Raw genomic sequence first — 12,032 nt, forward strand, 5'->3', positions numbered from 1 at the left:
TATAATATAGTATAATATAATATAACATAAAAATTTTAAATACAATAAAAAAAATTGAACCATATTGTGGCCGTTCACTTTCAAACTTTGAAATATTGTTCTCAATTATTTAAAATGTGATTTTTTTAATTGAGTAAAGCATTTAAAAACAAAAAATATATATGAATACTTTACTCAATTAATCAATCACATTTTAAATATTTGAGAACAATATTTCAAATTTTGAAAGTTGTGAACCGTTAAGAGATGGTCCAATTTTATTTTTCGTATTTAATTTTTTATATTATATTATATTATACTATATATATTATATAATATTTCTCACTTTTCTTTTATTTATTGCAAAATCTAAGGTTAAGGTAGAAATTGGAGGCACGGTGAATGAATTTTCTTCCGTAAAAACCAACCTTGTGATCTTGTATTCAGATAAAAGCAATGGTGCCAAACAAAATGGCTACATCAAACACCTCCAAGCTTCACATAGCCATGCTTCCATGCTTTGCCATCGGTCACATGACCCCATTCCTCCATCTCTCAAACGAGTTTGCCAAAAGAGGTCACAAAGTCTCTATTTTCCTGCCATAAAAAACACTGCTTGAACTGCAACATATGGATTTTTACTCACACCTCATCACCTTCCACACCCTCATCACTCCACACGTTGATAGTCTTCATCTTGGCAACGAAACAGCCTTAGAAGATTTCCATTGGTATCAACAATCTCTTCAAATTGCAATGGACAAGACCTTTAACCAAGTGGAGCTAGCATTGAGCAGAATCAAACCTAACTTTTTGTTCTTTGATCATGCACATTGGGTACCTCAAATAGCAAACAAGTTTGGTATCAAAACCATTTTCTACAATGTAATGTGTGCAACCAACATTGCTATAAAGTTCAAGCCTGCTAAAAATGTTCCTAGGGGCATACTCATGACGTTGGAGGAGTTGGGCCAACTACCAGCTGGGTATCCTTCTTCAAAAGTAGTGCTTCCTTGCCTTGAAGTCATACCAATGGATTACATACAAATATCATTCACAGAAGGAAACTTATTATTCCAACTCACATGCTCACTTACCAGACAAATTATGGAATTTTTTTCTTCATCATCATTTTCAAACTCCACCATTCACTAAAACCTAACCATAACTCGTCCTCTTCCTAAAACCTCGACTCTACCAAGCCACCATCAATTCAAAATTGTGACCAAAACCCCACTAACTCGCTTTCCACGACAACCACAACCCATCAGCAACGAGTTGCACTACTATTGCCATATGAATCAAATTTGAAACAGTGAAACCCTAACATGAAACAGTGAGGCAGATCTGGTGGTGGTGGTTGTGGCAGAGGCGAGGCTATGAGGTTTAGGTGGGAAGGGTGGTGGAGAGGAGGTGGAGGAAGGGTTAGGGATGTTCTGTTTGTGGTGGAAGCAGGGAGGTGGAAGAAGGACCTAAGTAAATAATGCAAAATTCTAGATCTTTCCTTCTTGGAAGGTCAGGCGAGCGGTGGAGGCTATAGTGGTCGCCTAGCTTTACCTTTCTCTTCTAATTTTCTTCTCGAGACTAAATCGATGTTCCCGATCATGGATTGGAGTTTGTTGGCATAACTCATGTCTCCGAGGCATTTGCTCCTTTGAGTGTGGTTGCACGGTGCATTATCTCTATCTTTAATCGAGACAAAAACTAGGGATTTTTTTGTTTTTCTTTTGTGCCCTTTTGGTTGGATTTAGTGCCATGGAAATGGATTAGTTAAATAAATGATGGTGTATGTGGCCTCCATTGAAGGACCAAAATGAAGCAAGATTCTGCTTACAAAGTCAGAAAGCATAAAAAAATAGATTTTTTGCCATTGTTCATGAATGATGGGAACATAAATGACCATATGCAACTAATAAATATAAGTCAGAAATCAAAGAAATAAGTGTGACATGATGGAGCCAACCTGAACCCAAAGGCAAAAAATCTACAAACACAGAAATAATCTACAAACACAGAAAGTATATCCCCTTTTCAATTTTGTGATATGATGACCAATGAAAGAGAATCCAGACACTAACTGCCAAAATCTTCCAAACAATTAAGTTCCAAAACCTCAAACACACACTTTCCCCTTATAATAATATTAATCAACAAAATTTCAATCAAGGAATGATGAAAACAATGATCAAATTTCACAAAAAACAACGAATAATGCAAAGAATGTGAAACGAAAAGAGGGGAATCGAGGTGAACGAACCTGTCTTCACCGAGGACTTCGTGAGGGAAGTTGCGAATGGGAGAAGAGATGGTGTAATTGTAAAGCTTGTTTTCGTCGAGGAAACTGAACTCGCAAGGTGCTGCTACGACGGCGGAGGAGCACAGAGGCGGTAAGAGCGTGAAGAGAGAAAGAGAGTGACAAGTGGTACTACTACACTCATCGATTTGAAGCCATCGCCCTGCGAAATGGAGTCAACCTTGCTCGGAATTTGGGGATCGAAAAGACCATCTTTGAATCGAATTGCCTAGATCTCATCAAAGCCTGCAGAAAGGAGAAGATCTTAACGGTGATCTATGTGATTGTGCAAGACATATGGTCAATTACTAGAAACATGAGTTGTACTTTCACCTGGACTGGAAAAGAAGGAAATAGAAGTGCCCACACGTTGGCTCAGTTGGCACAGCGTCGCATGCTCACTCCAATCTGGACATCTAACCCGCCAGCTGTGATCTTGATCGAGAGCTTCAAAGAGACAAAGCCCAGGCCACCACCCATCGGAACTAGGCTACTGGAAGCGGCCTCAATCCTGATTTCAGAGTTCATCTTGCACTTCCTCTCTAGTCGGCAACTCTGGTTCAAGAGGCGCTGCATGAAGATGGGAATGCCTTTGCCAAATTAGGTTTTCTTTTCCTCTTTGTGATGGTTTGACCTATTTAGGCATCCTTTTATTCAAAACAAGCGGGCCCCTTTCTCATTGTTGTATTTTTGTTGGGCCTTGTGGAATTGATGCATGTGCTGCTCTCTTGGGCTTTCTCGTTTTAATGAATGAACATTTCACAAAAAAAAAACGAGAAAATACAATTTGAAAGGAGGCAATTTCAGCTGTCATTATGTTTTGCAATGACAATAAACAAGAATTAGGATAATCACTTAACCATATTGGTTTTTATCTTCCAAAGCTTCTCACATGACCAATTGTTAGTTGTTCTTTCAAGAGTTACAAGCAATGAAAGGTTTGAAATATCTTGCAATAAATGATGAAGAAAATGTTAGTACGAAAACTACAAACATTGTTGTATTTTTTAAAGTATTTATATATCACTGTTTCAACTTATATGTGCATTTTAAAGGACGGGCTCATGTACTAATTTGATTTATTTGAGACTTCTTTGGTCGAGACTAAATGTATTCGAAACTAAATGTGTTGGAATTTTCGCTGAATTCAATGTGACAAAATTTTACTTTGGCCTTTTTAGGGTAGCGGTGCTTCATAGCTCAAGACACTATTCTATTTCATATCATAATGATTAGTGCTGATTCAACCAATTCAGTAATAACAACCACACTCAAGTTTCAAATAGTTCCACATTATAAAAGTCATAATAGATGTCAATTATAAGTTCAAAACTGTAATAGATATGCATGATACATGATGCAAACACAGGGAGAAGTTAAAAATAGAATTACATCGCTCCATTCACCGATTGTCATCCCTGATAAGGAAATGAAACTGGAGAAAGAATCACCCAACCATGGTGCTCTTTCGTCCTCTTTGTCGCACTACAAGTTACAAAAATGCAAGGGAGTAAGTACTAGTTCTTAAAGAAAATGTCTTAATTTAAACAAGAGGAAGGCAGCACCTTGCGCCAGCTTGTTCAATGTGGATGACCACTGCTTTGATGACTTGTGGTATGCTGCAAGTACCTGATCCATCTGTCCAGACAAATTATAACATTAAAACATGCCAGTCAATTAATAACTTGTTCATAACTTAAGTGTGTCCATGCAGAAGCCATAGCGTAGCATAATAAACCTTTGGTGCTTGCTAAGTCTGAGCCTCTTTAGACCAAAAAGGCAAGTAAGTTCATTTGGTAACTGTTAGTCAATGATATGTTCATTTGTGAGATAAGGAGCTCACCCAATATAACATAATTGGGTTTGCTCATACATATCCCATGGTATTACATGTTAGGTGTTCACGTTGAGTAAGTGAAGAAGGAGACCAAGCTAAATCACTACCGGAATGAGAGTCTTAAACCTACCCACCCTTTTTGCATATGAAGTGAACATGCCTTAATTACAATGATCCATTTCCTTTTATAGTAGGAAAGGTAAAAACCCTAAAGCTTATCCACCTAAGACTTGGGCCTTATACAAGCGCGGTCAAAGTGCCCACATATGCCGCAAAATAGTACATAGCTTTCCCATGGATCGAGTTGCTCACGAAATAAAAGCATTACTCGCCCCATGGAGGAAACACTTGCTAGGCTCATCGCTCGCCACAACATATTGAGGTTTCTCGAAGAAGGACAGCCTGACTCCGCACTATTTAAGCGAGCTTTCAACTAAGAAGTCTCTTACTAGTCCACTAGGTTTTACCCCTGACTATATGGAATGCATTCCAATTAAAATTCTCAATACATACAATTATAGTCATGTTTTCATCTCCTTAAAATTTACAGAATAACAGTTAAGACTAAGGGGAAAATGAGGTGTTGGCTTACCACATTCCCACATGAAGAATGCATTGAAAGAATAGCTCTTTCCAGGACATACAAATCAACAGCTTTATCTTCTGGTAGAGTTGAAGTGAAGCTCAAACCAAAGTCAATAAGAACCTAGACAAAGTAAACTTGACTTCTGTAATTCAAGTTGGTTATATTTCTCATATTGCATAACCTGAGTAAGTGTAATAGAATGTACATTCGGGACCTACGAAGATATGAATAAACTCACCAACTGATTGGCATCATTCTTCAGCAACATGTTTGATGTCGTTAAATCACCATGAACAAGGCCTCCATCATGCAACTTTCCAATTGCATCGCCAATTTGGGACGCAATGTTGCCTAACCGTTCTTTATTGACACCAAGAGATCCAAATTCAAGAAAGACATCTTTGACTGAAGGCCCCTCAACATATTCAAATGTTAATGTGTGCAGCACAGGATCCACAGCATAAAGCACAGGAGTACGAACCCCAAGTCGCCTTGCTTTGGTCATGCACCTAGCCTCCTGCTCCAACAACCAATTGGTGGAACAAAGTATTCAAGACATGGACTGGGACACATAAATATATAGAACTTCATTAGAATTATTAAAAAAAAACAATTTTATCTAAATCTGACCGCATTCAAGCGCTTGATTGTTAATTTAGAATCTAAAATTGGATGTCTGTATTTCTTTGAGAAACGTTCCTTGATAACAGACCTTCTTCCCACAAAAGAAGACTCAAAAACCCTCTGAAAAAAGAACATAAAAAAGCTAGATGAATTTGCATATATTGCAGGTCCAATCTATAAACTTATGTTTGGAGCTTGTCGCACTGGTAGAAATCAATTGCTTCCAAAGGTCCAGGAAAAATTGCACTTATAAAACCAGACAATATAGTTTTTAATTATAAGGGTAGGTGCTAATTGCTTCTACAAATCCAGGGAGTGGTTTATACTTACAGCTTCAGCTCCTTGCCTAATCAGGATGAGGGAGCTATCTTTTAAGTCAGCTTCAGTCTCCATAATATTGAAGGTTTTGGCAATGAAAACTCCTTGTATTTAACCCTTCAGCTGCAATTATCACCCAATTGACAACCATCATTCATCCAAACTAAATAAAATTTATGTTCATAAATAGAAATCAGACTCTAGGTACACCATAGCTAAAACAAACATTTCATTTATATCCTCAAATACAAGATAAGGATTTTCTCCTATGGATAGCTAGCACATCGATAGCAAATGTTGATAATCTGTGTACCTGCTACTTGTCTATACTCTATGGAAAAACCATCCATTTGAACTTTATGAATTTGAATCAATCCAAATCAGCTTCATAAATAATGAAACAGGTCATGGATGGGAGCTCATCTGATTGATTCTTTTATTTCCAATTACTCAGTATCATCATTAAATAATGATCATGCCGAACTCATATTGCCATTTTGGACCTAAGCCTATCACGAACCAATTAGCCTAGCTGTTGGGTAAGGGTCACATGAATGATTTTATATTATTATTTCTAACACCCTTCACAAGCCCGTTTGAGCGGAATGAAGCTTGGAGAATACACAGACTCACCTACCAATTAAGTTTTATAGCTTCAATGTTGAAGCTTTCAGAGACAGCAGTATTGAACCACAGCATGTACACAACGTTTCACTACCAGCCAGCAATTCATGCGAAATTTACAAATACAGAGCACATTCAAAACCAAACAAACACCACGAAAGAGAACTGAGAAACACTATTACTCTATTAACAGTTAACATTGATCAGAAAAAAATAGTGAACATGGCAAGAAGAGTTGTAGTAGTGGACCAAAATAATTTACCAGAAACGGGGAAGATGAAAATGGTAACAGCGATTGGAGAATGATCGACAGAGAGAGAGTGAGAGCAGTACGTGTCTGAACTAGGGTAACGGTTCTGACTACTCAACAGAACAAAACGGCGCGCTTTGTACCATTCTTTTTTTTCAATTGGTATTGGTATATAAAAACCAGGTCAGACCAAACCGGTCAAGCAATTTTAACGGTTTCATTATAAAAGAGAGTTGATTTTTCCGACTCGAACATTATTGTCTTTGAAGAAGGGTACCTGTCTTACACAAAAAAACCCGGGTTCTTAAAACTCGGAAAATTGATAGTAGCTTACTCTTCCGTGAACTAAAATCTGAAACATGATTGATCGAATCTATTTACTTCGTGGTATAAAACACGAAAAATAGTTTGACAATAACGTTTTGTGAGCTAATGTTCTTGCTCTTGGCACGCCCAATAGGGTGGGTATCATCATACAAGGGATGTCACGCTTTGAGAGTTGGATCATGTCGAAAATCCCCCACATTTTCCATGAAGAATTCTAAGACGATTCGACCTGTCCAAGCCACGGGATATAGTTCGGGTGCTCTGACTGGTTGGCCATCCTCAGAAGGATTTAGGGTAGCCATTCAAGGTATACCATTCAGAAGTAATCAGGGGTTGAAAGTCGTCGGGTAGCGCGCTTTGTACCATTCACAAGAATTATACAAGTATGCCCTTTGTCATTTTTACAATTATAGCTTGTTCAACAACTAATTAATTTTACCAAACACATTTTTTTTCAATTAAGTAGCTTTTAAGCTTTTTTCTAACTTATAAGTTTTTAAGCTTTCAGATAACTTATCAACTAGGCGTGCCAAACATAGATATGTAAGCATTCTCAAGAACCCATAGAGAGCCCCCATCCCATGTCTATTTGAGCCTTTGGGCGAATTAACTAATCACCACAATGAGCTTGAGTTTTCACTACATCTAGCATTCCACTCCATCTGCCTCATATTATAATTAGTTACTTTTTTTAGTTTTGTAACCCAAAATATTAGTCACTTTATAATATTTATTATTATTTTTCCTTGTTTACCCTTATATTAATAGGAAAGATGGTTGTTAATGAGAAATAAAGCTGTACTTATTAAAATTACAATGTGCAAAAATCAGTACCTTACTATATCACTTGTGACTTGTGAGTGATACTAGCCGACACGAACCATTTCACGCACGACACCACGAAAATCAATTTTGACTAACCTGACTTAAACTCATAAAATCGAATCAGAGCTATTCATCTCCGAGCTGTGCACAAATTTATCGTGCCAAATTCTCTTGTAACTAACGAGTTTGATTCATAATTTTTATTACAAATCTCAAAGTAAATTAAAACCTTATTACACATTCCAATTCTACAATTTACAAACTGTGTTCGTATTCACCTGGACAAAGCCGAATTAATTTTCATGTCACTATCATTCTAAAGTAGCTACTTTAATTAATATAATTACAACCTATGTTTTATAGGTCTTAGCTTGCACTAGATACATTCATACATTTGTTTATTGTTGGGTTTATATCTCGTAGGCTCGTATAGCCCTAGCTAATTTCCACAAATTATGCACCCAAACTGTAGTTGAAGACAAATCTTTCATAATTCATATATATATATATATATATATAATATCTTAATTCCTCATTAACCTCTGTGTTATTTGGATTGAAGCTTTCCTCATCAGGGTGTAAATTTCTGAATTTCTATTCCATGAACAGAATTGATGTATAACCATTCTGATTAGGAAATTTAGATTCAACACTACTTTCTCACCATGGAGACAGCCATGAGAATACAACGCACCTTATGTTTCATTAAAATCACGATTTTCAATATACATTAATTCACTCAATTTGAAACACGTGTTGGATTGGAAAAATGAGCTTTCACATTCACTCACGAAAATCCAAGAATAGCTATATAACTTTTTATTAAAACTTAATGATTAGGACAAATCATCTGATCTTTTAAATGAACCACATTGGTCCAAATTGCATTAAACCCATCTGATCAGGACAAAGCAAAATTATTTGTAAAAAAATGCCTAATAGATATTAGGTGAGACTAAACTTGTAAGCTATAGATCAACTGAAAGCTTCGGATCAAATGATCATAACCTCCTACCCAAAATATTTGAATGGCAATAATTAGTCTCAATCAGTCCTAATAATTGAAAGAAGGATCTAGATCTTTGAATTAATAATGGAAGTTAAATGGAAATCGGGTCAAAGATATTGGTTTCAAATTGAAGAGACAGATGAGGAATCCGATGAATTTTAAGTTAATTGACTACCACTATATTGCCCCTACGTGGGACATCATCTAGCAAATTTGTGGGGGTATAGTGTTGGCAAAGTTAAGGAACAACTAACTTGATTTTCTTTTCCTAACAATATTTGGGCCATTTCTAACTAATTATTCCTAATAAATGGAATAAGTACATACATTTTCACTTTCTTTTTCAAAACATTTTTACATTCAACATATGAATTTGTATATTATGAACTAAGAAAAGTAAAATCCGCCACAAGTTAAAAGAGTTTCCATCTAGATAAATTTTAGCACGCAATAAATATTGTAAATAATTGTACTAAATGCTAGTTATAAAAATATGGCGCAACAGTGAATCAGTTTTTAATATGATCCACCATAAAACTTTTGGTTACATATACTTTGTGCATTGTTTATACTATTTTCCAATAAAATAAAAAGCTCAGGTATCCAATTTCTCAATATTTTTTAAATTTAAAATGTTTAAATTTTTCTTTTCCAACCCATGTGTTATGTTGTAATTACACAACAATAATACTCAATGTATTATGTTTATGTTATATAGATACATGCATCATATGAACATGAGGATTACTTTGTTGATAAAGCAATTGTTTACCACTATGAGTACATTCTACATGCACACAAACAAAATGTATAATTATACTCAAGAATTCCAGTGGCATAAAAACTTCCGTGAAAATAAATGGTATCATGAATATAATCATACACACTTGAAAGGAAATTCAAAGTTATTTTCACCATGATATGCTTGATAATGCATGGATGCAAATTCATAAGGGTGAATACAGTAGGACTTACCATTATTTCTTCCTCAACTTCAGTCTAAGTTCTCATTCAAATAAACAAAATACACTTCGTGAAACATAACCACAGGGTAATGCTTAGTTATAATTAAGTTGACCCAAAGGATTTATCTAGAGTCAATTATAACCAATTCCAGGAGTGCTGCTAGTTATACAAGGCCTTGTAACAATTTCAGGACTTTGACATTATTTAGGGACCTGAAATCATTCCAAACAAAACCCAAAATAATATGCATTAGACATCATAATGGTGAGATATTAACTAAATACATGTTTGTAAACTGGTTTGAAAATCACGCTGAAGTTAAAATCATGGTAGACAGAAGCAAAAGCTAAAAAAAATTACTTTTGTTCACCATCATTTTAGCTTCAATGTGATTCTCTAACGAGTTTTGATCAAACATGCTTAAATATTTCCAATATAAATCCACAATGTGGTTGTAGTTGCCAAATGACCCTTTATAGGAAGAAACATCCAAAGCTTGTTTCACTAACTGTCAGTTTGTTACAGAAGAAAAAAAGACTCGTAAAAATGCAAGAACTGAAGATATAGTATGTCATCATTATGCCTTTGTACAGTGTTTGATATAGAGTGGGAAAGAGTACTACAGTGTATTTAATGTACGGAGGTCAGATATACATGTAGATGCACCAAAGAAAAAGACTTATACATAAATGGGCAATAGGAATATGATGAAAAGAAACAAAATTTGGTAGAATAAGACAAAGCTTTATGAAAACTAGAGATTCAAGATTCTGGTATACTGATGTAGTGTATAAAGCATGACATCTGCCGTGAAGACAAGTAACTTTCCAAACCAAACAGCATCTAAGTTTCTATCAACCTTAGATTTTGAATTCCCTTTGAATCCCCTTTTTAATTTCCTATAAAATTTTAAAATATAGTTAACAAGAAAATCTATATATACATCAATTAATGTCAAATGGAAAATACTGAAAATTAGTATATGAAACACGAGAAATGGTGTAGTCTGTGATTTTCATCAAATAACATAGTTAATTTTACCACATTAACATTTCTTTCGTAACATATTAACATTTCTGATTTGAAATTCTTATATATGATATTAACACTTGTGTTGTCCATTTTAATTTCTGGAAGATAGTGCGAATCTGAAAGAGGTAAGATTTGTCTGGAAAAGCAAATTTACATGAATATTATATAAGCACAATAGAAATAGTTACAAAATTTAGCGACCATAATCGTCATCTTGCATGTGAGAAGGACAAATACAGGACCCTACTATGATCTCATTCAATTAATGTCAAAACAAAACAAACAAAGGTAAAGTAAGCACTGTTATAATGCAAATTAGGGTTTAGATACCCATGGATTAGGGTTTACTATGACTGAAACAAGATAGGTGAATAAAAATGACCTTGTACCTTTCTTTGAACAACAGAAACTTGTTTATTGAATTAAAGATAGATAATGAGAACAAACCTCTCATTGTCCATAAATGATGGTTTAGAAAATTCAATCTGCTAATAATCAACTAAAGATGTTACTCTCCATAAATGATCTTGTTAATTGTTCAATCATATGTCTCATGTAATGATGCTTATCATGATGCTAATGGTTCCTTTTCATGTCAACTTCTGAAAACAACAGAAAACCAATAAGCAAGAAAATTTAATTAATTACCATCATCCTGAAGAGCAAGCCATATAAAATTTCTCTACTGCATAGGCAAGCTTGAACTTGAAACACCCTCAGTCATAGCCTTCATGACATTCCTCTTCTTCTTTTTCTTCTTATAAGGGATCCCTCTAGCCTTAGCCTGAGAGTCCCGAACCTCGCGTAGATAGAGCCTTATGGTGCCGCTAGCAAAAGGATTGGCCTCAGGCAAGCCTCCATTTTCTTCATAAGCAGCTCTAAGCCTCCCAATGAGAGCATCAAGGCTCCCCCAAGCTTGTCTTAGAGGACAAGTACAAGGACCAGGCGGTTCAGCTTGACCAAAAAACAAACACCCTTGAACATGCACTTTGGTCTTTCCAAATTGATCCAAGTACCTCAGAAATTCAAGCACTTGGTTGGAATTGCACTGTGAAAGTGCCACTGGAGGCCTTTGGTTCCTCAAGTATTGTCCAAAGGTGTTCCAGTCCCTTCTCTTCTGAGATTCATACCTGCTCAGAGGCTGCTGTTGCTGTTGTTGATGATGATGATGATCTGAAGCAGGCGAGGATCCTTCAGCTATGTCTTTTCCTTTGTTGGACATGTCTGTTGCTAGTGATGGTAATTCATTTGGTATTATCTCTTTTTCTGAAGCAAGAAAGGGGAGGTCTTTTCTTTTGAGGCGAGGAGGGGGAAGAAGACAATGGAATGAGTGGAAGAAAATGATAAAATAAAAATTTGGAG

The 12,032-nt window shown here is 35.7% G+C and overlaps 2 protein-coding genes across 4 annotated transcripts; both read right to left on the reverse strand.

The window, feature by feature from the left end:
• Positions 1-3,508: 3,508 nt before the first annotated feature.
• LOC130748352 (uncharacterized) lies at positions 3,509-6,649 on the reverse strand. Of its 3 annotated transcripts, XM_057601563.1 has the most exons (7): positions 6,524-6,649; positions 5,650-5,760; positions 5,326-5,439; positions 4,934-5,212; positions 4,702-4,815; positions 3,838-3,910; positions 3,509-3,757 (listed from the first exon to the last, which is right to left on the reverse strand). In XM_057601563.1, exons 2-7 carry the CDS (start codon positions 5,710-5,712, stop codon positions 3,720-3,722), a joined length of 681 nt encoding a protein of 226 aa, XP_057457546.1. In that variant the 5' UTR covers positions 5,713-5,760; positions 6,524-6,649; the 3' UTR covers positions 3,509-3,719. The 3 variants fall into 3 exon arrangements, with proteins under 3 accessions (XP_057457546.1, XP_057457548.1, XP_057457549.1); XM_057601565.1 differs by lacking the exon at positions 5,326-5,439; XM_057601566.1 differs by lacking the exon at positions 5,326-5,439 and having other exon boundaries at positions 4,934-5,257; positions 6,524-6,640.
• Positions 6,650-9,505: 2,856 nt separating this feature from the next.
• LOC130749537 (protein LIGHT-DEPENDENT SHORT HYPOCOTYLS 7) lies at positions 9,506-12,032 on the reverse strand. The gene is made up of 2 exons (XM_057602912.1): positions 11,319-12,032; positions 9,506-9,850 (listed from the first exon to the last, which is right to left on the reverse strand). Exon 1 carries the CDS (start codon positions 11,890-11,892, stop codon positions 11,353-11,355), a length of 540 nt encoding a protein of 179 aa, XP_057458895.1. The 5' UTR covers positions 11,893-12,032; the 3' UTR covers positions 9,506-9,850; positions 11,319-11,352.

This window comes from Lotus japonicus, chromosome 3 (assembly GCF_012489685.1).
Source record: "Lotus japonicus ecotype B-129 chromosome 3, LjGifu_v1.2".
In the NCBI taxonomy this organism is placed as follows: Eukaryota; Viridiplantae; Streptophyta; class Magnoliopsida; order Fabales; family Fabaceae; genus Lotus; species Lotus japonicus.

Bases quoted from the DNA above. Each gene is read 5' to 3' on its own strand.
- LOC130748352 (XM_057601563.1), bottom strand. From the start codon at position 5,712: ATGGAGACTGAAGCTGACTTAAAAGATAGCTCCCTCATCCTGATTAGG. The intron at 5,213-5,325 runs GTCAGATTTAGA...TTGTTGGAGCAG, and splicing joins CAATCAAGCGCTTGAATGCG to GAGGCTAGGTGCATGACCAA. The intron at 3,758-3,837 runs GTGCTGCCTTCC...TGTAACTTGTAG, and splicing joins ATTGAACAAGCTGGCGCAAG to TGCGACAAAGAGGACGAAAG.
- LOC130749537 (XM_057602912.1), bottom strand. From the start codon at position 11,892: ATGTCCAACAAAGGAAAAGACATAGCTGAAGGATCCTCGCCTGCTTCA.